Source organism: Aspergillus undulatus, assembly GCF_047715775.1.
Source record: "Aspergillus undulatus strain CBS 261.88 unplaced genomic scaffold BDV17scaffold_29, whole genome shotgun sequence".
NCBI lineage: Eukaryota > Fungi > Ascomycota > Eurotiomycetes > Eurotiales > Aspergillaceae > Aspergillus > Aspergillus undulatus.
This window is the reverse complement of record NW_027396633.1, coordinates 73278-101058: the sequence shown is the minus strand read 5'-3', so window position 1 is coordinate 101058 and position 27781 is coordinate 73278. Positions and strand designations below refer to the sequence as shown.

The window sequence follows — 27781 nt, the reverse complement described above, 5'->3', positions numbered from 1 at the left end:
TCGGACTACGATACCTCGAGCGACGGACTGCGCCATGGCATTAGGCTTACCACGCTTGGAGAGAAGCCTGTTGGAGCTGCAGGGTTGGAGACCGTGTGGTAGCCGCAGATGAGATTTCGTTTGACGAGCAATGATCTTACGTCTGCAATGTAGTTCTCTCTTTTCCAAGGAAAGACACCAATACGTATCTCATATATACAACCCTCTGCCCTGAACGTTTATTTCCCAGACAGTATGAATCTCAGGACTGAAGTGCAAGCTTCGAACTCTTCATTTGCCCTGGGTACCAACAATCACATCCTCCCCCTGCACACTCCCCTCAGACTCACCACCAGTGCCTTCCACAGCCTCCTTCCTATGAGCCTCATTAGCATCAATTCATTCTATGTGCAACTTCATGGAGAAAGCAGATACATACCCCTTCTTCCCATCCTCCGAATGCTGCAGCGCCCTCGTCGCAAACGTCGTAAGGATAAGAATAGCACTCATCACCGTCCCCGTAATGAAACCCTTCCTGTACTGGGGCGCATCGACCTGCTGCCACACGACCTGCGGCAGCCACGCCTGGAAAACGTACGCCATTTCATTCATGCTTCCGATTACCAGGGCGCGCTCTTCGTTGTCGTCGGAGCAGATTTCGTGGGCCCATCTGTCACCTTTTTGTCAGTTTTTTTTTTTTTTTTGGGAGAGGGGGGGGGTTGGAAAAGGGTAAAACGCACGACATGCAAAGACCACTAAGACCAAACCCAGCGCCGCAAGCAATATAGCAAAACCACCTCCACCCCTCTGGGATGTCCCATACTGCGAGAGACACGTAGCATACTATATTCGATATCGCGCCGAATAGAATCGGTGGCCAGCGCCGGCCGCCGAGGACGGAGTCCGAGAGCCCTGGTTATTCGTCAATATCTGTAAACTTATCAAGAAAAAGTGCATACGTACAGGCATAAACAAGCGTCGTAAACACTTGCACCGCGTAAGTGGTTGTCGGGTAGGCGTTTATTTGGCCGACGCTGTAGACCGGGTCTGTTGAAGCTTTGAGGTAGAGTTGGAAGATTGGTTGGGCGCCGCTTGCGTTGTTGAATGTTCTACCAAAGTTAGTATATAAACATCGATAGAGTCCAGGCAATTAACAAAGCGCGGCATACATGTAGAGAACGGTGAGGAAGTAGATATGCCACGACTTGAAGATCTTTTTCAACTTCGCCTTCGTATACGGGCCTCGCTTTTGACGGCCTTCGAGCTCCATCCGCTTAACAGAGAGGGCAACTTCCTGTATCGTGTTAAGAGGGCAGACATGCAAATAGCCCTAGGGGTAGATGCTTACATCTTTGGTTAAGTACCACGGATTCGAGATCTCAGGTACGTCCGGCAAAATAATAAACCCAAGCAGCGCGATCGGAAGAGAAATGACCCCGTCGATGATGAACAGCCTGCTCGAACGGTGCCGTGAGTAAGTATCTCTTACTACATGTACCCTGACGGAGACATGCTCAGGTAAAGTAAGCATACCACTGCCACCCTCTAAATCCGTGTACGCCCTCAAGATTGTACACGGCCGCCATGAGATACCCCGAGAACATACTAGCAATTCCACTGCTCGTGTGGAAGATGCAGGACCGTTTCGCAAGTTCGTCTTTTCGGTATCATGATCCGATGAGGAATTGCATGCCGGGGTAGAATGTACTTTCGGCGAGGCCTGGGTGCGATGCATTAGAAAAGCAAAATTCAACGGTACGGGGCGTAGGTGGTTTAGTAGGTAGGATTTGACACACCGATAAAAAACCTCAAGACGTAGAATTGGGTCGCGGTGTTGCATCTTGATAGGCAAAACGTGAGGACCGTCCATAGAAGCTGCATGCAGCTCATGTCAGCGTGGACGTGGACTTCAAGAAACTTGGGACTTGGAAGCGCACCTCCATAGCTGGTAGCCAGTATCGGGGGCGAATCTTTGTGAGCAGCATGTTGCTAGGGATTTCGCCGATCACGTAGCCCACCGTCCAGCACGCCTGCATGTAGTTCAGCTGGTTCTGGTACATGCCCAGGTCTTCTTTCCTGTTCGTCGTCAACATTGATCAATTGCTTTTCAGGATCGGACAGGCAACATACATCCCGGAAACAAAAGCATTGTTGATGTTAACCTGGTCGAGGTTTTTGATGAAGTATCCGAAGGATGCGAACGAGAGAATGGCAGCATCGAGTTTTGTGAGGAGTCGCCGCTCCTCGGGCGACTTATCGAACGTATCCCAGATATAGCTGACCCATTTCCGCTTTGGTGTTTCCTGAAGCACGGCGGTGGTATCGGGTTCGCCGACTCGGTCGTCAATCGCTGCCTTGGGGGAGTCCATGTCAACTGAAACAGTCCACACCTATTCAATCTGGACCTTAGAGATAAGATGCCGTCCCGCAAATACTTATATACTCCGACTCTTTCTACTGACGCAACTCTCAGTTCCGGGTGTGGAGTAATGTACGAAGCTCCGACAGCGATGGGATGGGGTCATCGAAGCTAAAGTCGCGCAGCAAGCCCTAACTCAGTGCTAAGTCGGTATTGCTCATCGCCATCAGGACGCACACCATCCCGCACCTCCAATGACAGGCCCAGAACAGTCCGGATCAAGTCTCTGTCAAAACAATTGGCTTAGCTTGTGAGGGGCAAGAGTTTTCACCCGCTGATCGCATGCAAGGAGCACGACATTTCTGTAGGGGCGTTGTCATTGATAAGAGTGCTGCTGCGATGTCGTCGGGTAACTTTATCCCTGCTTAATGTTTATGCTTTAAGGTCTCTGGCTACAGGTGAGGGATTATCCCGCAGAGGTAGTCTAAACAAGGTTGATAATCTATTTCGACTTCTATCTGTATGCGAAGCATGAATCATGTCCATCATGTCATGTCGTTTCATGCACTGCACGTCGCGAGCTCCGGTAGTTCTCCGGCTCCGATCCCACTATCCCTCCGACCAGCACTATTCTCAAACAGAGCCTTTATCCTCTCGCGTTGCGCCTCCTTCGCCTCCTGCCATGTCTCTGTATGTCCCTCGATGGGCTCTAGCCCGCGCTCTGCTCGAGGTCCGTTGATCCAATCTAGAAGATCCCTAACGTAGTCCTCTTCGACGTCCTTCAGCGAATGGAACCTCTTCCCGTGGCCCTTGCTTGCCAGTTTCTCATTGTACTCTGCCCTCATATCCTTTGTCGAGGGGAGGTTCGCGATGCCAGAAAAGACATTCGCGACTGTGATGGCCTGGAACTCAAAGAGCGTGAATGTAGCGGTATAAAACGGAACACCGACGAACGCAAGGGTCGGGTCGGGAATGTAAAAGATGTCCTTGTGCAGATTATGCGCCTGCGTACCGTCCGTCACGAGGATCGTCTCGTTTGCCTCCGACGGCGAGAGAGCGTCTTCGTGATAATCTGGCAGGAAGGGGAGGGTGAATTGGTATCCCGTGCATATAATGACTTCATGCAGGCCGCAGAGCTCCTGGCCGGATTTCAGGTGCACCTTTAGCGGGAGGGGTTTTTCGTCTGGGACTGGATTGTCTTTTTCGTCTAGAGCCTCGTATCGCTCTACCTCGCTTATTCGCACGCCGTTCACGGGGAGCACACTAGCGGCAATGTCGAACTCGCCATTGCGCGTGCTTTGGTAGATTGTATCTGCTTGCGGGCCGATTTCGCGCGCGATGTCAATGGCTGAGACGGCGCCGCCGATTAGGAGGACGTTCTGACCGGCTTTGTTAACTTGAGTGCTGAAGTAGTGTTCGGTCTTGTTTACCTTCTTCTCGAAGCCCTCTGGTTTCCTATACCTCTTTGAATGGTAGATCCGTTCAGGCCAGCGTGCTTTCGCTTCTGCGAGGCCCGGCGTGTCTGGGACTCGAGGTGTATGGTAGTGACCGGAGGCGACTATTACGGCGTCGAATTTCTGACGATGTTAGAACTCGTCCATACCAAGACACGTTCAGCAATAATCTCACCGATATCCGCTCTACCTCCTTGAAGCCAGCACCCTCCTGCTCCAACTTGGACCAAGTAACCTCCCAAGACCCGTCGTCGTTCTTCGAAAGATTCTTGACTCGAGCCCCGTGGATGGTGATATCATGTACTCCGGTCTTGATCGACGTGTCCTGTATGTACGCGCTCATCACGGAGTGACTGACGAAGTCGGGTGTTCCCTCCGGCCATGCATTGAGTTTAACTCGCATCAAGGGGGTCGAGACGTTGTTCTTTAGTCCCTTGTAGCATGGTCTGACAGCAGTCAATTAGTACCATGCCTCACAATGATCAGTCTGAGAAGGAATCATACCCCGGCGGCGCATGGGCGAGAGCAACATCACTCCCCTCTTTATCAAAGTGCGTTTCGGACGCGAGCGGTTTCAGCGATGTATACGATGGTTCTGGCGCTGCGCGCTCATCATATAACCTAGCAGATGTCAGCGACAACCAGACCTCTCGGTAGAGGCGAAGTAGACATACCAAACACCTCCCGCCGCATGACTCCTCTCAAACACAGTAACTTCAATACCAGTCTGCAGCAAATGCGCCGCAGACACGACACCACTGATTCCGGCGCCAATCACTGCCACTCGTCGAATTTGTGGGCGCGTCATTGTCGACGTATGTATGTACGTATGGGCTTCGCCTCACGCGGTAAGTACAGGCTTGGACAATGCGCAGACAGTCTAACCTGAAGACTTGCACTTTTATCGACTGTACCGTGGCTGATCCTGTTGGGGTAGGTAGGGTAACGCTATGTGGCGTTAAGATGGTGTCATAACGCCCGTCCGCCTGGTCTGGTCTCCCCCCTGGCCTGACTCGAAGTCTTGACTTTTGCGCAATGCAATAGAGAATTCGAGATAACGTATACGCCGACTTCGGTCCGATCCGCAGGGTTTCCCTCTTGCGCTGACAGCGTAGGGTGATACTTTTGTATGCTTAGAAATGCAATTCCCGAGAGAGCGTGATCGAATCCCTGTAAGACGAATTGGAGACGCTCGAACAAGCAAACAATGACTGGAGAATTGCCGGAGCCTCAGCCATCTGGATATAAGATCGCAGCGATGCGCAATGATGCGCGATGATGGCGTGATCGACGCCCCATTGAATGCACATCACGAACATCTATGCCCGAGTAGACAAGATCCCATGGCTCCGGCCCACACAAGATCGCAAACCAAGCTTGGACACAGGTCTCACCGCACCCATATTGGCTGCGATAAACCCAGTCTGTGCCCTTCAGCAACCAGGTTGTGAACCAGACCAACTTGACACCAACATCTTCAATCTTTGTTCTATTCTCCAACCCATACTGCCCACCTACTTACTATCCCTCTCCCCATCGTGCAGTTGACCCGACATCAGCATGCGCGCATCTTCCTCTTGTCCGCGTCCTTATCCACCCTCGGCATCGTGTCCGCTGCGCAATGTGCCGGAACCCTGCCTTGTCCCAGATGCTGAATCGCTGAATCCTGAATGCTGGATTCTTCGATCTTCTGAGCGAGCTACCTTGGGCTCGGTATACATATACATACCCCGGAGATCAATTTCGCGCAGTTCAGCTGCGCTGCTAATGATATCCTCAGATTGGCAGATGATAGATCCCTCAGTGCACCCAGACTACTAACCTACATAAAGCACGGCCTGGCGCCTGAATGCGCGGTCATTCTTCCTTGATCACTTACTGCTCAATAAGATTCCATCCATCAACAACCTAGCCCACGTATCAAGGACCAAGGCTGCTACATAACATATCCTGAGCCCTGCTTAATGTATGTCAAACTCATTTCGGATCTCAACATGTATGGAATGAGGATCTAGTGTTGGAAGCTTCAATCCCATGTCACTTTATCCTGTGGATGGAACCACCTGCCCGACCTGTAGATGAAGCCGTTCCCATCAGGAACCCACAGGTCCCATCCTTCATCGCTTTCCAACTTAAAACTACCCTAAATAACCCACCTAGCCGTCGCAATCCTCATCCTCTTCCCCCAAAGCCACTGCGGAACCGTCAAGAGGGCGAAAAATCCCAACAACCCGCCAAACACGCCAAAGGGCACCGCCGGCCCAGCGTGTTCCACCCACGTCCCGACAAAGAACGTCCACGCGAAGCTGATGATCGCGCGCATGCACGTTATCGCCACGAAGCAGTCTGCTGAGAGGTGTCGGTAGGAGTCGATGACCTGAGCTCGGTTGTCAGTATGGGTTTTTGAATATGGGTGAGAGGATAGGAAGGAGTACATAGTTAAACCCTACAGACGGCGCCTGCATAAGCCCAAAGCTCAACATGCCAATCCCAAACTGCATGCCAATCCACATACTAGGTGTGCCCTTCTGCGCACAGAACCCAAACGTCCATAGCCCCGTCGTGGCGAGGATCAATCCCGGTAACGCAACGAGCAAGCGCGCCTCGGGCTCGGAGAACTCGCCGTCCTTAATTGTCCTCTTCGTGACGATGACTCGATCGGCTAGTGCTGCTGTCCCGGCCGCACCGAGGAACGAACCCACCACGCCGCCGACGTTGATCAGCCCTGCGTTCGAGCCCCAGTTGTATGGCGGGTAGGCGACAATTGTTGGGCCGACTGTGCTGAGGGTTACGATTCCGCCGACGAGCCCGGCGTACCAGAGCATGACGAGCCAGACGCCGGGGAGGCGGAGGGTGAGCCATGGGCATAGGAAGTTAGGGAGGAGGTTGCCGTGGTAGGTGTAGAGTTTCAGCGAGCGGAGAAATGTGAAGTCAGCGTATTCTCGTGGGCGCTCGACTTGGTGAATGACCTCTTCAATCTCAGCGCTCTCGCCTCCAGCTTCTTTCGATTTTTCGCTGCTTAGGACTGGGGCTGGTTCTTCGCGCTTGTATAGCGTTTCAGGGACGAAGAGGAAACACGCGACGAAGAGAATCGTGCAGATGATCACGTTCACCCAGTGCAGCCATTCCAGCCCGTTGCTCGCGATGTATCCCCCCGAGATACCACCTACCAGTGACCCCAGGCAGAGAAAGACAGTATAGAAGCCCTAGGTAATCAGCATCAGCACCACTCACCCTCATTTCAACTTTGAGAGAACAAACAAACCATCGCCTTCCCCCTCTGATGCGTAAAGTATATCTCCCCAATCACATTCGGCGCAACTAAATGCCAACATCAACATCCACCTTGCCTTCCCCATCATCAACAGAAGGATAACATCACGTACTAGTATCAGCCGGTCCAACCCCAACCCCCATAAAGAACCTCGCCGCAAGCAGGGACTCGAAAGTAGACGCAAGCCCAGCCCACATGGAGCAAAAGACGAGAATCAAAATACACAGCAGCGTGACCGGTCGTCGCCCAAATGTATTCGCCAGTGGCACCCACCAGATATTTGCCGCGCCCATCATGAGAACGTTTACCTACACACATCCAATATCAACAGTAAATTAGCACTCTTTTGCCCTTGGTCTTTTTATTATGATGGGTAAAAAAAGGTAGGGTCACGCACAGCAACAAGCCGACTCAACCTCCCCATCCCAACAGGCGGATTGAACGCCATTGGCGTCGCATAAAGCGGGAACGCAGAGGCAATACTCGAGGACGTGAAATTGCCGATGAACGCGTAGACGGACATGCAGAGGAGGACGACGGCCTTGCGCCATGTAGCCCAGTTCAGCGGGTCTGCGGGGTCGGAGGATGGTTGCGGGACGAGGATCAGTTCGCCGGTGTGTTTTGCTGTGCTGCCGTGGTGGATTGCGTGGGAGTGGACTTGTTGTCATCATCTATGTTAGACTCTGTATTTGGTGGGTGTGTAGATTTGGATGGATGGGATAGATAGGGTAGGACATACTCGACAACGACACCGTCCCGGGCGGGACGGCATCGCGGACCTGCTGCTTTGACAGCGAAAAGGCGTGTCGGAATCCAGAGCCAGACATGATCGAGTACTATGGCTGTCGACGAAGGGTGCGAGCAAGAGTAGAAGGAGCCTAAGGTAGGGTATATCTAAATGGAAGAGGAGAGGTCCCGTCTCATATACAGCGAGCGGGCAGCCCTCGGCCTCAACACCTAGACCCTTACCAGTTACATCCTTTTGATATCCCCCGCGCCACCCATTGGCTTCTGCACTTACCCCGGAATATCAGGCCCCAGAATCTGCCGAATGGCAGGCTGGGAACAGGAGATGATCCTTCGTGCAGCCGTGGCGTTCGAGTTCGGCTCCACCTCGCCCGAGTCCACGGGGAGCGAATATAAAGGTGTGTCCTTGGCTGGCATGGAAAACGCAAGTACAATAGCCGATACTCTTCATTATAGCTGGAGATTGCCAGGACCAATACGGTTGGCGCGCTTGAGGGGAGGATCCCATGTGCGACTATCTTTAATGCGAACGGCATGTGTCGATGCGAGCGGTTATCTTTATCGGGATGTGGACGACAAGGGTCTGCGGCTTGCTTACGCTCGGGAAGAGGACCAAAGAGCTTGGTGGGAGACATCATGCATTATGCGTATCAAAATTAATGTACTAGAAGTCAGGGCCAGCCATAGCCAAGCTGACACACTGAGCTAAATTATCAAAGTCCCACTACTGCACTGTCGGCAACGAGGCCTTGAGGGAGAGCTTCCGAGAGGAGCTTCCAACAAACACCTTCTTGGGGTGAGGTGTAATTACCCAGTCGTCCTTGGTGATGTCCCAGTTGGACAGATCACGGCGAGTGAGAGTGGTCTTGAAGATTCGCTCCTGGCCAGGCTGGATGTGGAGCTTGTCGAATCCACGGAGGACCACCTTCGGCTCGTTGGGGCCGCCGAGGGAGACGTATAGCTGGGGAACCTCACTACCAGCCACAGACCCGGTGTTCTTAACGGTGGCTGAGATCTCGAACAGGTGGTCGTAGAGGCGGGGGTTTCCCCCTGGGCCTCCACTAGAGGGTAGAACGGTTTGAGGCGAACCATCCCGAGCACCCTTTGGAATGTACTCCGAGTGGTCCCATCCGTAATTGGGATCGCCAGAAGACTCCTTGAGATCGGTCGAGTTGGTCCAGGGGTAGATAAACTCCCTGATGCGCTTAAGCGAGTCGGGGAACACGTAGTCCGCGGCCTCGCCAATGGTGCCAAATGTGGGCGCCTCCTTAGTTTGACCCGAGGCGGGAGTGTAGTTGGCGGCGTTCAGCTTCTGAACGGTAAGGTTCGAGTATTTGAAGGTGGTATAACTCAGACCGTAGCCGAACTCGTAGATTGGGGTCTGGTTGGTCTTATCGAAGTGGCGGTAGTCGATGAAGACGCCTTCGGTGTGATCGGTTTGCGGGGCGCCGTTGCCGTTGTTGGCTTCAGTCAGCAGAGGAGCGCCGTACGCCTCACGAGACTTGCCCCATGTGAAGGGAGACTTTCCACCAGGGTTGACGCGGCCGTAGAGCACGTCGGCAAGGGAGTTGCCGGATTCCTGGCCGGGAAGACCAGCCCAGAGGATGGCGGTAACGTTGGGGTGGTCGTAGAACTTGTCAACGAGGACAGCGCCGACGGAGTGGATGACAACGATGGTATTGTTGCAATTACTTGCAGCGGCGTTGATCAGCTCCTCACCGTTCTTCCACAGGGTAAGGTTCTTGCGGTCACCCTCGTTTCCATCCACGCTGATGAACCCTTCTCCAGCGCCAGAGTTGACAAACACAAGAGAGACACTATAAATGTCAGTAATTGAAACAATATGACTGTAAGACAACTCACGTAGACTCCGCAGCGGTCTTGTTAACCTTGTCCAAAGCCCAGTTGTCAGTCACCGTAAAAGTATTGCCACGGTTCTTAATCACTTCTTGCTGGATCGCCTGCTCGGGAGTGATCAAGTAAGGGAAGTTTGCGGTTCCACTACCCCAGCCCATGGCCAGGGTTCCTTGGGCACATCCGCGGTCATCGCAGCCATTGGCACCGTATGGGTTAGACCCAGCGTCCTCACCGAGGAGAGCAACATTGCGCTCCTTGCCGGTAAGCGGAAGCGAGCCCTGGTTCTTCAAGAGCACAACACTGTCTGCCGACACACGACGGATGATATGAGAGTGGTCACGCTGGACATCAACGAACTCATTGACCGTCTCGTAAGCGCCGTCCGAGACAGCAAAGTGCTCAAAGCCCTTTTCCCGCCTGGTCCAGGAGCTGAAGTTAGGAGGAATGTGCAGGCGGTCACGACCAACCTTGTAGTAGGCAGCCATGATTCGGACAGCCATGTCATCGACACGCCACTGGGGAACGGTGCCGTTGACAACAGCAATCGTCAGGTTGGTGCCAAAATAAGAGTTTCCATCGTTGAAAGCAATATCACCGGGCATGGTCATGTCCATTCCAGCGAGGGCCGCGCCAACACCGCTGTGCGTCGCGGACCAGTCACTCATGACGAAACCCTGGTAGCCGAGCTCTGCCTTAAGAAGCTTGTTCAACAGGTGGCTGTTCTGGCAGCCGTAGCTGTTGTTGGCCTGCTGGTATGAGCACATAACAGCGCCCACGCCAGCACGCACGGCATCAGCAAAGGGCCAGAGATACATTTCGTGAAGAGTCTTATCGTCGAGGTTCTCGCTCACGGTTTCGGTGATGTTGTAACCGTAACCAATAGCTTCGGCCACCTGTCGGAAATGCTCTTGCTCGTTGACGAGGTAGTGCTTGGCAGTTGCGATCACGCCGGCATCCTGAATACCCTTGATGGACTCCGCAAAGAGGACACCAGAGAGAACAGGGTCAGGCGCGAATCCTTCCCAGTTACGGCCGCCGTCGGGGTGTCTGCCGAGAGGCCCAGCAGCCGGGCCCAGCAGCACATCAATACCCTTATCGCTGAATTCCTCACCCATTGCCTGACCACGAAGGTATGCAAGTGTCCGATCCCATGTCGCCGCGACGTTGACACCAGCAGGGAAAGCCGAGTTGTAGTCTGAGAAACGGATACCCAGAGGGCTGTCTTGTAAACAGATGGATCCGAGTCCTAGTCGAGGAACGCTTCCGGTTTGTCCGACACACTTCTCAAGCTGCCACCCAGTACCACTTGTGAGGTTGACCTTTTCGTCCAAGGTCATCTGGGAGACAATTTCGACGGCGCGGTTGTAGGCCTCGGACCATTCACCTTGACCGGTTGCCCAAGGAGACGGGTAGTATGGAGGGGAGTAAGCCAGGTCATCCTGAAGCAATTAGCTTAGCGAAGCTCCTTGTCAGTATGATAGAAGTGAATGTCAATGTCATACCTGAGCATTAGCCACCGAAGCAGCTGTCAGCACAGCAGCCTCAAGCCAACCAAGCTTCATGTTTGCGGAAAGATGATCGCGGAATCCCAGAGGTTGAGGGAAAGCCGGGAGCTGGATAGAAAAAAGCGGCGAAGAAAGGAAGGAGGCAAGGAGATTATAAAGCTGGAATCCAGACCATGGCAGCATGATAGGAGTCAGATTTCCGAAATTCTTTCCCCAAAAAAAGACAGTGGAGACCGGTGATGTATTTGTTTTCAACTTCGACTGCCGTTGCGGGGAGAAGTGGTGAGAGGGTCAGCCTGGGGACGGCGCGGGGATCGGCATCGATGCAGCCAACCACTCTGCAGCAGGAGAGCAGTAACTCAGTCTAGTGGCACCGTTACTGCGAGGCAGGTCAGGCAACGAGCATAATGAAAGTGCCGGTTGAGGCTGGGAAGCATGAAGGAGGCGGCAAGAAACAGGAAGGGACCACAAGAGAATACAGGGTCTTGGCGTCCCCCACACAAACATTGCTATCAAGGGAACGACAGGGGCATGCCCCCTTTTGCTTGGGGTCTACTTGCTGAATATTCTGAATTTGTTATACAGAGCAGAGTTTGACTATCATTCCATGACTCTCAGTCCATAAATTTTCTCTGCAGAGCAAATGTTGCCTGATGGATTGCAGTCTCCATTACAATTAGCGTCCGGGGCAACTCCGGACTCCAGTCTCCCCATAATATGACGATGCCGATGTTACTGTTGCACTCCGCATCAACAATCCTCTGCAAGCTCCAGTTGCTCGCACTTGCAACTATACTCGTATACTCGTAAAATCAATCGAGTCAAGGATCAATGTCTCACCTTTTCCAACTCCACAAATCGCAAAACATGCACGCCTTGCCTCCCGCCGAAAGGGTCCAAGTCATTGTTCCAGGGGGCCGGCATCGGACATTTCATGCAGCCTAGCTTCTCCTCTGCAGAACGATGGCTCGCGAGCCGCGCTCGCAAATTCTCAAGGGACCTCAGAACTCAGAAGCCAGAGTCAGAAGGCCCACAACGCCTTCGAAGGGCACGGGCCTGAGCCTAAATCGCTGTCTTCGCGAAGAATGCTCCATCATGACTCCCACGCTAGAGATTATTCCCCGATGATTTCCCGCCCAGTATCCCCATCTCATGACATCCACCGCTTAGGCCGCTTCCTGATCTAGCAGGACCTTTGTGTCTCTGAGTCTGCGAGAAGAGCCGAGAGACAGAAAAGGTTCATGCGCTTCGGGCTCTGGGCTGGGCATTTGATGTCATTCAGAAAAGCACTCGGACGATATCCGGTGTGCCGAGTGTGTGCCGAGTCCGACTCGCGGGTCGCCAAGCTTGGAGTTGAGGTTGATCATGAGTGTGCCGAGTCGTTGTCCGACACGCTCCTTTCAATTCTCAATCATCAGACATGTCGTGAATTTGTTGAAGCTGTGAAAATGGGAAGAAAATCTTCATTGCTCTTGGCGTTGGTTGGCCATGCACCGCAGCTGCCAAACATGTCACGTGTAGAATGCGATGTCACTCGCGCGCTGTGATTGGTCGTGACAATTCTACGTTGCTCCATAAAACTTCAAATTCACTTGCAATAGGCAAAAATGCACCTAATTTACAATATGTCGTGGCCTTTTTCCTCATCCAATCAATAAGATATTGGCATTTATTATCGACATAAGCCTGCAGCATGGGCAGCGAAAAACAGTCCTGTGATCCAGAAGCCGGGTGCCCGCCGCAAAGCAATGAGCTAGGAGATGGTCCAGTATCGGCTTTCAAGCAGCTGGGACTTCTCGACCGATTTCTGGCCGTATGGATCTTCCTTGCTATGGCCGTGGGAATCATCCTAGGAAATTTCGTCCCAGGGACTGGCAGAGCGCTGGAGAGAGGAAAGTTTGTCGGCGTTTCGGTGCCCATCGGTAAGCACTGCCTAATTGGTTCATCTCTTGAGCTGTATAAGCTGACATTGAAAGCCGTTGGGTTGCTGGTCATGATGTATCCCATTCTTTGCAAGGTCCGCTACGAAACCCTGCATCGATCATTCAGCGAGAAGAGTCTCTGGATTCAGGTGGCCTTCAGCATTGTCATCAACTGGATCATCGCTCCTTTGTTCATGGTAAGTCCCACTCCCCAGCCGCTCCGAAAGTCCGTAATAATGTTTGCATAGCTCGGTTTGGCTTGGGCTTTCCTCCCCGACGAGAGAGGGCTCAGAGAGGGCTTGATCCTAGTCGGCATCGCACGGTGCATTGCAATGGTTTGTGATACTCGACCCCTGCAGGAAGCCATACTGACAACAATAGGTCCTGATCTGGACTGGATTGGCAGGTGGCGATGGCGATTATTGCGCGATCCTCGTTGCCATCAATTCCATCCTCCAGATGGTCCTGTTCGCGCCGCTTGCTATCTTCTTTATCCGCGTCATTGGCGGCTCCGACAGCGGCGTGACCATCGACTATGACTTGGCGGCAAAAAGCGTTGGCGTATTTCTCGGCATACCGCTCGGGGCAGCCATTGTCACACGTTTCACCTTGACGCTTTTGATAGGTCAGGAGTGGTACGATCGACAGTTCTTGAAATGGTTGAGCCCTTGGTCTTTGATCGGCTTGCTGTTCACCATTGTGGTGCTTTTCGCGTCACAAGGCGAGCGGGTGGTGCACCAAATTGTCTCTGTTGTACGAGTTGCCGCTCCGCTGATCGTCTACTTTGCCGTCATCTTCTTGGCGACCCTTGCTGTAACGCGGCGATTCGGTTTTGGGTATAAACTATCCTGCACTCAGAGCTTCACAGCTGCGAGTAACAATTTCGAGCTGGCAATTGCGGTGGCGGTTGCGGCTTTCGGGGCGGACAGTGATCAAGCCCTAGCCGCAACAGTCGGTCCCCTCATTGAAGTTCCGGTGCTGCTAGGGTTGGTGTATGTGGTCAGGTGGATCGCCAAAAGACAGCAATGGGCGCCATAGCTTGGATCTGTCAGCTAATGATTAGCCGTTCCCAGAAGTTATAGACCGTATTAATCAGTGGTTGCTAATTTCATCCAAGACCTGAAATAGAACTTGATTTTGGACTCTGCATCCTTCTTCTGAAGTGCTGCGGAAGAAGCCTTCGCGAAGCTTCTGTTTGATGTTGGAGACATCCACACCACGGGTATTATACTGGTCTACCAGTTTCTCCGCGATGGCACAGAAGGTCGTGTTGAGTACGCGCTCGCTGACAGGCAGGGACTCCAGACCCTCCTCGGGAGAGCAGGCACAGAAGGGAGAGATCTCTGCTCTCGTTCGTTGCTCGGCTTTTCCAGAATGAGGTTCGATTTTGTTCTCCGTATTTCCCTTGCTTGTGGCGGTGACAGGACCCGAATGGTCTGATGGAGTTTCTTCCTTACTGCTGGGGCTTCCAGCACTCGAGCAAGGCCGGCTGCATTTGGTGCCGTCGTTGCGACCACGAGTCGCAGTTGGAAGACGCTGGATTGCGATCTTCTGGGCCGTTACTGGATTATCGATACTCTGTAGGTATGCCTCTAGTGAATGAGAAGGGACGCCTGAGGCCAGGTGCAAGTTTCTCAGCTTCTGATTCTCCGCTTGGAGCTTTTGCATAGCGAGTCGGTGCTCAACATCTTTGCGATCGAGTTCCTGCTGGAGGCTGAACACTTTCTGCTCGAGCTCACGAAGATGATCCTGTCGTCGGGCTCTGCTCTTGCGCTGGTTGTCTCTCACGCGGGCCAGTTTATCTAATCGCTAGAACTGTCAGACAATGGACATCATCTTTCCCCTCGACAAGAAACTTACCTTCTTTTCCAATGCAGAGTCCATCTCGCCGACCGATTGACCTGTTCCACCCAGTGTTGAAATTCCGCAGAAACAAAAATGCGATCGAGAGAAAAAATGAAGACACGTGATCTGGCCGCCCCCAACGAGTCTCGACTCAAGTCAAGCATTCCCAGAAGCATATCTATCGGAGATTTAGACCAATTCACACTAATATCGATCTTGTTAAATAGTTAAGTCAGCCTTGAGCAATGAGCACTCACAAGTTAGTCTAACCATGGGGCCCATGGGTGACAGTGGCTGCTGTCCGCATTGGGCGACGTCACACCGGATGGATTGCCGCGGTTCAGTCGCGCAATGAAATAACGGGCATTCTTCGCTTCCCCTCATGCCTAGCGCTCAATAGTTAATACGACAATCGCCCTGAATTCGCATGAGTTCTTCTCACGCTTGCGTCTCCTGCATCTCGCTTCCTAATCTCTGCGCTCGATCGATGTTAAGCTCTCGTCTTCGCAGACAAGCTCAACTACCCCAGATCATACGATAGTCTACCAGACTATCGACTCCAGCAACATGGTTTCCACGCGCCATCACCCCCGTGATTTCCCACCTCCGTCGAGCACGAAAAGCTCATCCTCGTCTACGTCGGAAAACAGCAATGACTCGAAGAAATGGGCTCACACTCCGACGGCCTTCGTCACCCTTTGGCTGCTCATCTCGGTCCCACTGGTTACATGGGACGCCGGTTACTGTTTGCTCCGCCCGCATTCGATGCCTGGTGGTAAATGGCACTCAATCTGGCCCGGCTACAAGTGGTACGGGACTGTCGACTACATCTACGGCTGGCCTGCGTACAACGCCAATAACGGCTTCACTTCGGCGCAAGCCCTCATGAACCTGGTGGAGACGCTTGGCTATATCTACTATCTCTGGATTATATACACACAAGGAGTTCCTGCGACTGGCTCGAAGACATCGCGTGGATCACAGAGCACGTTGTCACGGCTTCTAGCGACAGACACGGTTGTTGCGGGGCGGCCGGGAGCTACGGCATTGCTGGCGGCCTTCAGTTCTTCTGTCTCGACCGTTTCCAAGACTTTGCTTTACTGTAAGTAATATGCGCGCGCTCACACGAAAACCGATGCTAATGTCCTCGCAGGGCTGCAGGAATACTACGGCAACTACGCCAACATTGGGCACAATGACTTTTGGCCTATGGCAGCCTGGATCATACTCAAGTGTGTTTTGTCTGCCCTTTGACCGGTCAATTGCTAATACATTGCCTAGCGGCGCTTGGATTGTGGTTCCTGCCTGGAATCTGCATGTTCTAGGAGAGGAGATCGTGGCCTCGTTGGCCAGTGGTCCTTCCCGCCAACGCGGTCGACCTAAGGCGCAGTAAGCGACGTGATTGCATGAGTTGTGCTTCTGCAGGAAGCATCGAATCGCGAAATCAGCCAGCCTATGGCTCGTTAACTGCTCACTTGGTTCGTTTGAGACCGGTACAACGACTGGATTTGTTTTACTCTCTCACAGCACGGCCATCTCACAATTGAATGTCTGCGCAGCAGAACTTGAGATGCTTTCCACGTCATCTGATTGACATTGAGAAGGCTTGCGATCATGAACTGTATCGATCGTTAAGCTTATCATTGGCCGATCGCGCATCTACCGGATGCCGCTGGGATGACATCACCACATACCTCCTACACTTCTGCCACCTTGATGGAACCTAATAATGATAATAATGATGTATATAAATCACGTCTGAGATTCAGCTTCGTCGCTCTCATCCTCGCAAACCAAATCATAGTTTCAGCGGTCATGGCCAGCGGACAGAAGAAGCGCGTCGCCGTCATCGGCGCCGGCGCAGCAGGAATGGTGAGCCAACCCTACCACCGCAGTACACCCATTTAGCTCTTAGGTGAAATAGTTCATTTGGGTCAATCAGGTCTAACAATTCCAGTCCTGCGCCGCAACCCTCGCAAAACACCCCTCCCAGTTCTCCGTCACACTGATCGACAGCTACCACCAAACCGGCGGACAAGCAACATCCCTAACCCTCGAGAGCAGCAAATACGGCGCAAGCTGGCTAAACGACGGCGTGCAAGGCGGCAGCAGCATCTTCAAACACACATTCAAATTCTTCCGCGACTACGGGTACGAGCCACACGAGGTGAAACTGCAGGTCGCATTCGGAAAGGGAAAAGACGCGTTCTTCACGAATGTCTTCCCCAGTCCCTTGATAGATCAATTCAAGGGGGAGATCCGGAAATTAGGACGGGTCCTGAAGTGTATCAAGTTCGGATTACCCGTGTTGGGCATTTTACCCGTGAAGGTGATACTCCGATTATTCCGGTTCAGCAGGGAGTTTGGGAATTGTATGCTTTTGCCCCTTCTTGCGCTGTTTCTGGGCACGGGGAATCAGACGCCGAATGTTAGTGCGGCGCTGTTGGAGAGGTTGTTTGATGATAAGAATATGCGGCTTTGGGATTATGATCCTGAGGGGTTGTTGACGAATTTGCCGTCTATGTATACGTTTCCGCAGCTGGGGAAGTTCTATGAGGATTGGAAGTTGGATTTGGAGGGGAATAAGGGAGTGAGGGTTCTCTTAGAGACGGAGGTCGGAATTGTGAAGAGGGGAGGTGACGGAGACGGGGTTGTTTTAACGCTCCATACACCCGACGGCCACCAGACAGAGTCATTCGACGAATTGATCCTAGCCACGCCCGCAGACGAGTCCCTGAAACTCCTCGGGCGCCACGCAACGTGGAAAGAGAAGTGGGTTCTCGGCGGCGTGAAGTTCTTCGACGACGTAACAATAACTCACAGCGACGCAAAATTCTTCAATGGCATCTTCGAGACTTCAGTCCGACAAGACCTCACCTCAAACGCCATAGCCGGCAACACAAAGCGCCAAGAACAACTCTCCTTCGCGAACGCCCCGTCAAAATGCGAAGAGAACGGCTGGACGGGCTTCAACCCGATGTACTACACCCACTCGTACGCTCACGAGCAGGACAAGATCGAGATGGGCTTCGATTGCTCAAACTACCAGCATCAATTCCGCGAGGCCGTCGGTATCGGGAATAGTCCGCTCCCGCCGGACCAACACATCTACCAGACTATCTTCCTCGATAAGAAGCGCCAGGATCTATGGACTTGGGATGCGATCGACAAGGACAAGATCATTGGCGAAAAGTGGTGGCATCAGTTTGGACACCGGTGGCAGCATTATGTGCGCGTTGTGCCGGGGATGATGTGGATTAATGGGAAGAATAAGACGTTTTTTGCGGGGGCTTGGACTATGGTTGTATGTTTCTTTATCAATTTAAATGATGCTGGACAATTGCTGACGGATTTGTAGAACATGCATGAAATGGCGTGTATATCTGGGATCGCGGCGGCGTACCGGGTTGGGGCGAGCTATGAGCATTTTGATGATTTTGCGGAGAGTCTTTTCAAGAAGTATCTCTGGCTTAGCCATGGGGCTCGGTTTAGAGGGTCGGCGAAGAAACATGCTTAGTTTTATGCACTTTGTAGTACAGTCGGGGCAGTAACGTGCCTGCCAGATAAGGCCAGATCCGATCGATAAGACGATCTTCAGAGCTTGGTCTTCCCCGCAACCACAGCAATCCACCGACATCCTCGAGTATGACTCCCAATTACTTTCACAATGGCGAGGACAACTCAATTATACTCTCTAAAGTCCTGCGCAAGATCGACAGGCGCCTGATTCCCCTCCTGTTCACCACCCACATGCTTAGTTTCATGGACAAGACCATCCTGTCCAGTGCTTCGGTTTTCGGCTTGATCGAGGATACGGTGAGTCAACCACTGAATGAAATGTATTGTAACTGTTGTAACTGACAATGTCAGCTTCTAGTTGGCCAGCAGTACAGCTGGGTATCCAGTATATTCTACTTCGGCTACCTGATCTGGGAATGGCCGACCAACGCCCTCATCCCACGCCTCCCGGTGGCCAAATACCTGGCCATCAACACTCTCCTCTGGGGCACTGTAGTCGCTCTGACAGCTGTCTGCACTAGCTACGGCGGCTTGCTCGTCGTGCGATTCTTTCTAGGCGTCGCAGAGGCGACCATAACGCCGGCTTTCATGTTCATTACCACGACTTGGTACACTCGCGACGAAATCCCGGTGAGGACAGGGATCTGTTTTTCAGGGTACTCTTTTGGGGGTCTACTTGCTAGTCTACTTGCGTACGGCATCGGTCAGATAGAGCATCCTCTTCGTCCTTGGATGTGGATGTTTATCGTTCTTGGGATCGCTACTTTTGTCTGGGCGCTTTTTATCTTTGCCTTTCTGCCGGATAGCATCTCGAATGCGAGTTTCTTGACCGACGAGGAGAAATATATTACCGCCCACCGCGTCAATATGGCTGGGACAGGTCGTACAGAGGGAACGAGATGGAATTCGGAGCAAGCTGTCGAATGTTTTTGCGACCCCAAAACTTGGCATCTTTTCGGAATCGCGGCTCTAACCCAGGTACCCAACGGAGGCATACAGAATTTCGCCAACCTCGTCATCGAATCCTTTGGATTTACTGCCCTAGAATCAACTCTGATTAACATCCCAGTGAGCATCATCAGCGCCGCAACCATCGCCCTTACGGGATGGCTCGCAAGTCGATTCCAAAATCTAAATTGCTTTCTCACTGCTTGCGTCCTGGCCATATCTGGGCTCGGAAGTATACTCGTCTATGCCCGTGTTTACGACATCCCCCTCGGCGTCCAGTTGTTGGGATATTTCCTCCTCGCCACAGGGCCGGCTGCCTTGACTCTAACTATGTCCTTGGCTCAGACTAATTACAAGGGCGTCACCAAGAAAATGACCATGATTGGGACCATGTTCGTCGCATACTGTCTTGGGAACATTGCAGGCCCCCACCTTTTCAGAGCTAGTGACGCTCCAGGCTATGAGTCCTCATTCCGGGCTATCCTCATTTGTTATGCGCTTGCGGCAGTACTTTCGCTATCTTTATATGCGTATTTGCGGTATCTCAATACTCGTCGAGATCGCGAAGAAGGTCCCGTAAGCGATGGAACGCCAGGTGTATCTGCTCAGCAACCAGACGGGCATCAAACGAGGGGCACCGAAGTATCCCCTCTCATCCAACCCACGAGCATAAGGGATGAAAGTGACGACTTGACGGACTGGAACACAGTTGGGTTCCGCTACCGTCTCTAGGAGCCTGGAGAGACTGGACTAGTTATAGAGTATAGAAGAGATCTTCAACAGCCGAAATAAGAGCCGCAGTCCCGACGATCCCGGCTGTAATTTCCATGAATTTTCCAAGACTGGGAATTGATCACCAGCAGAGTCCCCAGTAGCCCCATACACTCTGGTTCTGCATTTGCGGTTCGCCCAATTTCTTCGCCGTGGCCAGTTCAGGTTCGCCAATGGTGATCTCTGCATTGGTTCATGACATCGGTTGAGTCGTAAGGTTGTCTGAGCGCCGTCGATTCCCAAGACAGACGACAGTCCAGAGACGACAGAATTCTTCGACTGTAGGTCTTGACTGTCCAGGTAGTTCGTTGGCCTGGGTTAGAGTGATTACTAATCCCCCGGACCTTAACAGCGCCAAGACCGACGCTCGTGCTTCCCCAACCTGCAGTGCCTCTTCTCCGCCTCCAGAGTTCAGAGTCTCGATAATAATTGCTCTGCTATTCCTCACCCCTCCTCCCTCCTCTCCTCTCCTCGTCAAACAATGATACCCTCGTCGCTGGGGTACCTACGCCCGTCATGATGCCGCTCAAGACCGACGAGTCTCCCTCCGCGAACTCGCTCCCACAGGCCCCAGCGCACGACGAAGTCGCTCTTCCCGATGACTTCGACTCCAACAGCCCAGCCAGCTCGCGAGATGTCGGAAGCGCCCAAACCGCAGTCGATTCGGCAGCGCATCAAGACGGAAACCGGGACAATACGCCCGACCGAGACGACCGAGATGACCCCTCCCGAAACCAGGATCAATCCGGGGAAAAGCCGGCATGGAGCGAGATGAAGACCAAGGCCGGGAAGGAGCGGAAGCGGTTACCACTGGCTTGCATTGCCTGTCGGCGGAAGAAGATCCGCTGTTCAGGCGAGAAGCCGGCATGCAAGCATTGCTCCCGATCGCGGATTCCTTGCGTGTACAAGGTCACGACGAGGAAAGCCGCTCCCCGCACGGACTACATGGCGATGCTGGACAAGCGGTTGAAGCGGATGGAGGACCGGGTCATCAAGACGATTCCGAAGGATGAGCCGAGGGACATGGCAGCAATCGGGCGATCCAATGTGCGCCCGCCGCAGCCGGGGCAGACGACCAAGACCCAGAAGAAACGGTCGGCGGATGAAGCCTTTGCGGCTGAGATGGAGGAGTGGGCGCGCGCAAGCAGGAATGGGCCACAGGATACGTTCCCGATGCGGCGTGAGGGTAGGCCCGATGGGCCGAGTCTGATGACCGAGGGGGCTGAATTTTTGCCCTCGTTGGAGATCCAAGAACACCTCGCGGAAGTGTTCTTCGATTGTGTCTACGGCCAGTCTTACCTGCTCCTTCATAAGCCGAGTTTTGTACGCAGATTAAAGGCCCGGACGGTACCCCCTGTGCTCATCCTCGCCGTTTGCGCCGTCTCCGCCCGTTTCTCGACGCACCCTCAAATAAACTCGGAGCCTCCATTCCTCCGTGGAGAGAACTGGGCGAACCCGGCTGCCACCATTGCGCTGAAGCGGCATGACGAACCGAACATCACTATCTTGACTGTCTTCTTGCTATTAGGGCTTCATGAGTTTGGCACATGTCATGGCGGCCGGAGCTGGTCGTTTGGTGGCCAAGCCATGCGCATGGCGTACGCCCTACAGCTACACCGAGAGCTGGACTATGATCCGCTGTTGACGCAAGGCAATGGCGGGGGTGCGCAGCTCAGCTTCACTGATCGAGAGATCCGAAGGCGCACAATGTGGGCCTGTTTCCTGATGGACCGCTATAATTCGTCTGGCAGCCAGCGTCCGCCGATCGGTAACGAGAAATTCATCCAGATACAGCTTCCGATCAAAGAGACACATTTTCAAATGGAAATACCAGGGCCTACCGAGGATTTGGAGGGCAACGTGCTTAACCCTGTCCCGGAAGATGTTGGCCAGCTGTCGAATGCAAGGTCGAACATGGGCGTTCTGGCCTACATCATCCGCGCGGTGGTGATATGGGGACGAATAGTCGACTACCTCAATCTTGGTGGCAAACGACGGGATAACCATCCATTATGGTCTCCAGAGTCCGGGTACTCGCGTCTGAGAAAGCAGATTGAGGACTTTTCGGCCTCACTTCCGAGTCATCTATATTTCAACTATGAGAATCTCCAAGTCCACGCGGCGGACCGAGTCGCTAATCAGTTCCTCTTCCTTCACATCATCATCCATCAGAATACTCTCTTCCTCAATCAGTTCGCCATTCCGCTCTCACCAGGTGGGCGCCCTCCTCGCGATATGCCTCGGACATTCCTCAGCAATGCAGGTCGAGCAGCGGTAGAGGCGGCCCACCACATCTCCACACTTATCAACCATGCTGCGCCGTATCCTCTTACGGTTCCCTTTGCTGGGTACTGCGCGTACTCGGCCAGTACTGTTCATATCTGGGGTATCTTCTCCAAAAACACACAACTAGAAGCCCGGTCTAAAGAGAATCTCCGGCATACCTACCGCTACCTCAACAAGATGAAGAAGTACTGGGGAATGTTCCATTACATGGTAGAAAGTGCCAAAGACCGTTATCGACAGTTTGCAGATGCCGCGATCAAGGGCACAGTAGCAACTCAGAACGGCACTATCACGCCCATGTTCCAGTATGGCGACTGGTTCGACAAGTACCCGCACGGTGTATCAAGACAGCACTGGGAGGACGGCCATCAAGCTAGGAAGAAGGACGATGAGGCAGTGATGAGCCAAAAGCCTGACCTCCAAAGTGTCGAAGACTTCTTCGCCAGTCTCTCTCCCACACCACAGCCCGTCGTGCCCCGGCGAAAACACTCCCGAGCCGGCAGCAGGATGGACATAACAGCCCTAGACCAAACCCCCACCCCAGCCTCTCAACAAATTGTCGATGTCAACATGGAAACATCCCCCGGCATCCTCGGCACCTCAGGAACAGGGTTCCCCCAGCCCATGTTCCCCCAAAACCGCACCCACCAACCCTTTGGCCAAGCCCCCTTCGACTTCACCATCCCCGTAACCGACCAACTCCCCCAACTAGACCGCCAATTCGTCTACGACTCCTTCGCCGGCTTCAAACCCTCCCCAACCTCCTACATCCCCACCCCAACTGACCAACCCTTCTCCACAATGAACGGCGCAGGCGTAGCCGCCGCACCTCCCCCAGATCCCACCACAGCCGGTACAGGCAACGGCATGCCGCCTCAAGACACGGGGATCTTCGCAGGCCAGATGGACCCCAACGCCCCCTCAGGCACAGGTGAATACTACCAGCCAAGCGCGTGGTTCCTCCCCTTCAACCTCGACCCTATCGGCGCAGACGCCAGTCTCGATCCGGTTTCGCAGGATGGGGGTGCGGATCTAGGCGGTTCTGGGAATACGAATATGCCCATGGGCGCGTATGATCTTAGTATGTCGGGGTTGAATCGGGATCAGATGAAGGAGTAGCTAGCTTAGCTTAGCTTATGCAGCTTGTACGATCCATGGTCTTTTGCTTTTGTTCATGCCCGTTATGTACGGAGTCTATCTTGCTCTATTTTAGCTGGAGGTGTTTGTTGCGTTATAGCTGGGTGTGAAGAGGGTTCATGTCTGCTGATGTTATATACTGCTATATTATAGCTCTGTAAGAAATACATATGGAATTCTCGAGATCCTTGTGCTTGCTTGTCTATACATAGTGCACACTGAGAACAGATGAGCTGGATCCCGCGGGTGGCACCTTCCTAATCAGGTACACCTGCCCTCACTCCCGTCCATGGTCGCACCTTCCTACTTTGCATGGCGTATCTCAGTTAAGGAAGGTGCAATCGAGTTCCAAGATCGCTCCTTCCCTCTACACCAGCGACTCAGTGCACCATAAGAGGCAGGCGCGACTGACCTCGCACCTTCCCTGTCAGGCATGAGTATTTGCTATGAAGCACACTCTCCAGATCCTCGAACCGCAGCGCTTCGTGCCTACTGACGTTGTCTGGCCGATCAATGGCTCTGCCGTCTCAATCAGATGGAGATATAGGATGGGGTCTTTTATGAGGTAAACAGCGAGAGACCCAGGATGGAAACAACCTCGCTCACACCAAACTCCTGCATGAGGTAGGGCTCGCCAGGCGTGTAGATTGAGCTCACAAGATACACGGCTAAGTTGAGGATACATATTTGCGCCATGAGCAGGTGCTTCCAGCTGTTCGGCTAGCCCTGGGGTTTCTATCGGTATCAACTCAGCTCGGTCAGCGATGAATGGGTTGATCAATTGATTAATGCGGCATCAACACCGAATCAGGGCTGGCTAACCTCTACATCACCGGGGCCATACCAGCCTACCACAAGGACCTCCGACGGGCTTCCAGCCTCCGTCTCCGTCTTCTTCTCCTCTACGCTTTGCGAAACCCCGTCGAACCATATTGACAAGCCTTCATCCATAAAGAAGGATCAATCTCATCAGGATATCGCAGAAGTATACCCCTCGAGACCAAACAAACAATCTGACTGAATACCGTGCTCTGGAAGAAATAAGGCATCATGAACAACCATCTCCAATCTCTCCAGCTGCGATGAAGCCATCCCGCTTCAGGGGGTTATATATCCCAGGCGGTTGTCTAACAGATTGGTAGATGACAGGACATCACGCTGTAAATCTAGCGGCCTTAGGGCTATCGCCGACATGCACCCTGCAAAGTCCGTTTTCGGGGCGTAAGCAGCGCTACATCCTAATACCTAGCTTGCATGCTAAATTAAGTATCCTCCTGGCGATCGAGATGTCTATCCGTCTTCTCTTCCAGGTCCCTTCGCTTCCTTGCCCTTGCCCTCAAGCTTCCCTTCCACTCGTCCATCGACTCTCAGCCCCGCGCCGGTACTTATCCTAGGACCCTGATATATCGGTAGCAATTTGCCGCAGTTTCGTTCTTGTTCGGAATCACTTTGAGTACGCCGAGCATGTCTTTGCGGGTTACGCTAGATACCTGTTGTTGCTACCGGTATTGGCTAGAGCTAGGAACGAGGCTCCAATGTCGAGGACGCTTTTGGATATCCAGGTAAACGTGGACGGTAGGGTTCATTTTGCCCTGACACTTGTTAGGATTGATTTTGAAGTTGAAATACTAGCCAAAATGCAGCAAGAAAAAGACGATGATATCGGCACGTCCAGCTTGTTTAGCTCAACCCGTCTCGTGCATGATTGGTCTTCTCGTAAGCTGGGTAATTGCCTGGCGCCCGCCATATACGGGGTTGAGGATGGAGGGCAGGGGGTTCTCATCGTGCTGGGCTTCATGCCAGTTCAAAAATTCTCGTCCAAATACTCTTAGGCGTCAACGATGACACGGCAACAACGGGCATGTACATAGGGATCACTGTGAATTATGTCCCGGCAAATGTCGTCCACGACACTGGATACTACTACTACTATCCAATGATTGAAAATATGTTGTGGGAGAGGGGAACGTGAGCCGAATGGGAAAAAATAACTGGAAAAAAATTTGAAGTGCATCATCCGTGAATCGAACACGGGCCTCATCGATGGCAACGATGAATTCTACCACTAGACCAATGATGCTTGTTATTGATAGAGTTTTATTTTTAGCTAAAATATTCCTAAAGAGTACATACATATGTAGGCAAAGAAAATCGTCCTCAACCTACTGTTCCCTCGACTATTCGAGGGAGAACAAGATAATCGGGTCGAATCGTCGATCATGTCCTGATCATCATATTGAGCACTTACTACACTGTCCGCAGCTGAACGAAGATAGAGTGGAAAGACCCAAAGTTTACCTAAGAAATTTCCCTTGTGCGTCGGAGAGATATATATCCATAAAGCCCCAAACCAATGTCCATGCACCTAATAACCCTAACTAACCTATGATACATCAGGCCTCATTCATCCCAGTGATTTCAACCCCATAACAATCTATCGACCCAAAAGACATTATGCGACATCAACATCAAGCATAAACCATAGAAACAGAAACTAGAGAAGGCAACGCGCCAACTCCTTCTACTCATCCCACTCCTCATCCAACTGATCTATCAATCGGTTCTCTGCATCCAAGTCCCCCGCGCGCCCGCGGTGTCCTCTGCTGCTGCCGAACTGGACGCTTCCGTCGTTGGCTGATGTGTAGCCTGATGGTGATCGTCTGAAGCGGAAGAAGCGGAAGATGGAAGAAAAGAGGATTATTGCCATGTCCTGTCAGTTCCGAGTGAGGTTATTAGCGATGCAGGCAAGATAAATAAAGTGGAAATGTATAGTCTTGGAGATGAGATATGAAGAGGTATAGTTGAGTTTCTTTGACGAGGCTGGGCCCGCATAGGTATGTAACCAAATAATAGGTCGATCCCGCGGTCAACGCGGGGATATGTACATTCTATAAAAAAATAGACAATAAGAGATGATAAGTGAGAACGAGGGTGCGCCATTGCTAGACCAGCCAGCAACTTTCAATCCAGCCGCGAAACGGGCAATCTTGCACTGCTCGGGTCCCTGTAATGCCTCTGGTGCGACAGCCGAAATGGTATCAATGCCAATAAACTTACTTTCAAGAAGTCAACGATGCCCGCCCAGAGACTGTAATTGGGGCATTGTCGCCAGCCGCGCTGGTGCATGACTGTTCGTTGGTAGGCGCAACCGCCGACCAGGTAGGCTGCGACGGCGATGAGAGCGCTGGTAGATGTTAGAGTTTGCGATACCTAGAGTGGGGACGAGCACTCACATAACGCCGAATACGCCACCCGGTGAGAGACCCTGTCCAGCAGGAATCTGGCCATAACCACCACAGGCGGCAGAGCTTCGGACTTCGAAGTAGTATGTGCACTGGTCCATCGTGCCGACAAAGGAGATCGTTGGCGCGGTGGCGGATATATCGCGATCGCACAGGAACGAAAGTATGGTCGACTTGTTATGCGTACTCTTTTCGACAAACTCTCCCTCACAAGGCGAGCCGTCGGTGTAGTTCATGACAAGTTTACGGCCTCGAAAGAACGGATCCGATGCTTGTTGCCTGGACATCATTAGCTCAAGTAACCCACAAGGGGCCACAAGGGGCCAAAAGCGACGAACCCGATTGAATATGTCTTTTTTTCTTTCTGGTAGTATGCGCTTATGTTCCGCCAGCTTCCCTCATCGACTCCGACGACGTCCGTGACATTCTCGATCACGGGCCCGCAAATATTCAATGTAAAGTTGGCACCATAGTCGTACCCTTTCACATGCCAACTCGCATCTCGAACGTAATTGCGTGCTTTCTCGTCGCCTGGAGGAGGTTGTACCGTCAAGGCGTTCAAGTCGTAGTAGAGCCCCGTTGTCGGAGAGCGCGCGACACATGGAGCGAGTTCATCATTCGAGCCGGACGAATCGGAGGCAGCGCACATTGAGGAGAGTGAGGCCGAGGCCAGAAGGAAGCTGAAAAGTGAGATCGGTGATTTCATCGCGGGGATGCTGGCCCAGCGACTCGGCGGCTGGTCAAGCTAGCAGAAGCGATAGATAGGAATGGAGAAAAGGAAAGGATAGAGAATGCGATCGACTGACGTAAGAATGAGAGACGAAGAATGAGCGTCGGAGGTAGAAAGTAAAGACAAGAAGCTGATGCTGAGATGAAACGTCAAGAAAAGAGAGATGCGGAGAACTCGGACTGGCGCCCTGGCCTAGCGCCGGCGGC

General features: G+C 52.7%; 10 protein-coding genes and 1 non-coding gene across 11 annotated transcripts; 5 read left to right on the top strand and 6 right to left on the bottom strand.

Moving 5' to 3' along the window:
- Window positions 1-270: 270 nt before the first annotated feature.
- Window positions 271-4600, bottom strand: BDV17DRAFT_298730 (major facilitator superfamily domain-containing protein; the record flags this gene model as incomplete). Its single annotated transcript, XM_073763740.1, has 16 exons — window positions 271-355; window positions 419-649; window positions 720-891; window positions 943-1088; window positions 1149-1273; window positions 1328-1433; window positions 1513-1636; window positions 1688-1699; window positions 1776-1854; window positions 1917-2055; window positions 2110-2353; window positions 2907-3717; window positions 3769-3915; window positions 3983-4238; window positions 4297-4413; window positions 4467-4600. The coding sequence occupies 16 exons, from the start codon at window positions 4598-4600 to the stop codon at window positions 271-273; spliced, it is 2928 nt and encodes a 975-aa protein (XP_073614816.1).
- A 1192-nt stretch (window positions 4601-5792) lies between these two features.
- On the bottom strand, window positions 5793-8005 carry BDV17DRAFT_103773 (major facilitator superfamily domain-containing protein). Its single transcript, XM_073753723.1, has 6 exons — window positions 7806-8005; window positions 7464-7723; window positions 7179-7374; window positions 7058-7113; window positions 6228-6998; window positions 5793-6169 (listed from the first exon to the last, which is right to left on the bottom strand). The coding sequence occupies exons 1-6, from the start codon at window positions 7891-7893 to the stop codon at window positions 5936-5938; spliced, it is 1605 nt and encodes a 534-aa protein (XP_073614815.1). The 5' UTR covers window positions 7894-8005; the 3' UTR covers window positions 5793-5935.
- Window positions 8006-8529: 524 nt separating this feature from the next.
- On the bottom strand, window positions 8530-11470 carry BDV17DRAFT_103771 (beta-glucosidase). The gene is made up of 3 exons (XM_073753722.1): window positions 11173-11470; window positions 9677-11109; window positions 8530-9630 (listed from the first exon to the last, which is right to left on the bottom strand). The coding sequence occupies exons 1-3, from the start codon at window positions 11356-11358 to the stop codon at window positions 8538-8540; spliced, it is 2712 nt and encodes a 903-aa protein (XP_073614814.1). The 5' UTR covers window positions 11359-11470; the 3' UTR covers window positions 8530-8537.
- Window positions 11471-12586: 1116 nt separating this feature from the next.
- On the top strand, window positions 12587-14162 carry BDV17DRAFT_103778 (arsenic resistance protein). The gene is made up of 4 exons (XM_073753724.1): window positions 12587-13097; window positions 13152-13294; window positions 13346-13432; window positions 13479-14162. The coding sequence occupies exons 1-4, from the start codon at window positions 12869-12871 to the stop codon at window positions 14133-14135; spliced, it is 1116 nt and encodes a 371-aa protein (XP_073614813.1). The 5' UTR covers window positions 12587-12868; the 3' UTR covers window positions 14136-14162.
- Window positions 14163-14189: 27 nt separating this feature from the next.
- BDV17DRAFT_291997 (bZIP transcription factor) lies at window positions 14190-14981 on the bottom strand (the record flags this gene model as incomplete). The annotated part of the gene is made up of 2 exons (XM_073762264.1): window positions 14190-14906; window positions 14958-14981. 2 exons carry the CDS (start codon window positions 14979-14981, stop codon window positions 14190-14192), a joined length of 741 nt encoding a protein of 246 aa, XP_073614812.1.
- Window positions 14982-15509: 528 nt separating this feature from the next.
- On the top strand, window positions 15510-16335 carry BDV17DRAFT_291996 (uncharacterized protein; the record flags this gene model as incomplete). The annotated part of the gene is made up of 3 exons (XM_073762263.1): window positions 15510-16044; window positions 16096-16174; window positions 16224-16335. 3 exons carry the CDS (start codon window positions 15510-15512, stop codon window positions 16333-16335), a joined length of 726 nt encoding a protein of 241 aa, XP_073614811.1.
- Window positions 16336-16757: 422 nt separating this feature from the next.
- Window positions 16758-18459, top strand: BDV17DRAFT_291995 (putative flavin-containing amine oxidasedehydrogenase; the record flags this gene model as incomplete). The annotated part of the gene is made up of 3 exons (XM_073762262.1): window positions 16758-16814; window positions 16900-18246; window positions 18301-18459. 3 exons carry the CDS (start codon window positions 16758-16760, stop codon window positions 18457-18459), a joined length of 1563 nt encoding a protein of 520 aa, XP_073614810.1.
- Window positions 18445-20150, top strand: BDV17DRAFT_103792 (major facilitator superfamily domain-containing protein). Its single transcript, XM_073753725.1, has 2 exons — window positions 18445-18758; window positions 18813-20150. The coding sequence occupies exons 1-2, from the start codon at window positions 18588-18590 to the stop codon at window positions 20139-20141; spliced, it is 1500 nt and encodes a 499-aa protein (XP_073614809.1). The 5' UTR covers window positions 18445-18587; the 3' UTR covers window positions 20142-20150.
- Window positions 20151-20609: 459 nt separating this feature from the next.
- On the top strand, window positions 20610-23778 carry BDV17DRAFT_265091 (putative C6 transcription factor). The gene has a single exon (XM_073758135.1). The coding sequence runs from the start codon at window positions 20697-20699 to the stop codon at window positions 23583-23585; it is 2889 nt and encodes a 962-aa protein (XP_073614808.1). The 5' UTR covers window positions 20610-20696; the 3' UTR covers window positions 23586-23778.
- Window positions 23779-25612: 1834 nt separating this feature from the next.
- On the bottom strand, window positions 25613-25683 carry BDV17DRAFT_t94. The gene has a single exon. It is a non-coding gene; the product is annotated as a tRNA-Gly (tRNA).
- A 270-nt stretch (window positions 25684-25953) lies between these two features.
- BDV17DRAFT_265090 (putative vacuolar sorting receptor (Mrl1)) lies at window positions 25954-27710 on the bottom strand. The gene is made up of 4 exons (XM_073758134.1): window positions 27184-27710; window positions 26837-27124; window positions 26661-26787; window positions 25954-26313 (listed from the first exon to the last, which is right to left on the bottom strand). The coding sequence occupies exons 1-4, from the start codon at window positions 27549-27551 to the stop codon at window positions 26125-26127; spliced, it is 972 nt and encodes a 323-aa protein (XP_073614807.1). The 5' UTR covers window positions 27552-27710; the 3' UTR covers window positions 25954-26124.
- Between the last annotated feature and the right edge of the window lie 71 nt (window positions 27711-27781).

Coding starts and splice junctions, on each gene's coding strand:
- BDV17DRAFT_103771 (XM_073753722.1), bottom strand. CDS start 11,358: ATGCTGCCATGGTCTGGATTCCAGCTTTATAATCTCCTTGCCTCCTTC. Junction 11,110..11,172: donor CTTCGGTGGCTAATGCTCAG/GTATGACATTGA, acceptor TAATTGCTTCAG/GATGACCTGGCTTACTCCCC. Junction 9,631..9,676: donor AAGACCGCTGCGGAGTCTAC/GTGAGTTGTCTT, acceptor TGACATTTATAG/TGTCTCTCTTGTGTTTGTCA.
- BDV17DRAFT_265091 (XM_073758135.1), top strand. CDS start 20,697: ATGATGCCGCTCAAGACCGACGAGTCTCCCTCCGCGAACTCGCTCCCA.
- BDV17DRAFT_103792 (XM_073753725.1), top strand. CDS start 18,588: ATGACTCCCAATTACTTTCACAATGGCGAGGACAACTCAATTATACTC. Junction 18,759..18,812: donor TCGGCTTGATCGAGGATACG/GTGAGTCAACCA, acceptor TGACAATGTCAG/CTTCTAGTTGGCCAGCAGTA.
- BDV17DRAFT_103778 (XM_073753724.1), top strand. CDS start 12,869: ATGGGCAGCGAAAAACAGTCCTGTGATCCAGAAGCCGGGTGCCCGCCG. Junction 13,098..13,151: donor CGGCGTTTCGGTGCCCATCG/GTAAGCACTGCC, acceptor TGACATTGAAAG/CCGTTGGGTTGCTGGTCATG. Junction 13,295..13,345: donor TCATCGCTCCTTTGTTCATG/GTAAGTCCCACT, acceptor ATGTTTGCATAG/CTCGGTTTGGCTTGGGCTTT.
- BDV17DRAFT_265090 (XM_073758134.1), bottom strand. CDS start 27,551: ATGAAATCACCGATCTCACTTTTCAGCTTCCTTCTGGCCTCGGCCTCA. Junction 26,788..26,836: donor GGTGGCGTATTCGGCGTTAT/GTGAGTGCTCGT, acceptor AACATCTACCAG/CGCTCTCATCGCCGTCGCAG. Junction 26,314..26,660: donor GCATCGTTGACTTCTTGAAA/GTAAGTTTATTG, acceptor CGGAACTGACAG/GACATGGCAATAATCCTCTT.
- BDV17DRAFT_103773 (XM_073753723.1), bottom strand. CDS start 7,893: ATGTCTGGCTCTGGATTCCGACACGCCTTTTCGCTGTCAAAGCAGCAG. Junction 7,375..7,463: donor GGTTGAGTCGGCTTGTTGCT/GTGCGTGACCCT, acceptor GGATGTGTGTAG/GTAAACGTTCTCATGATGGG. Junction 6,999..7,057: donor ATCAGAGGGGGAAGGCGATG/GTTTGTTTGTTC, acceptor CTGATTACCTAG/GGCTTCTATACTGTCTTTCT.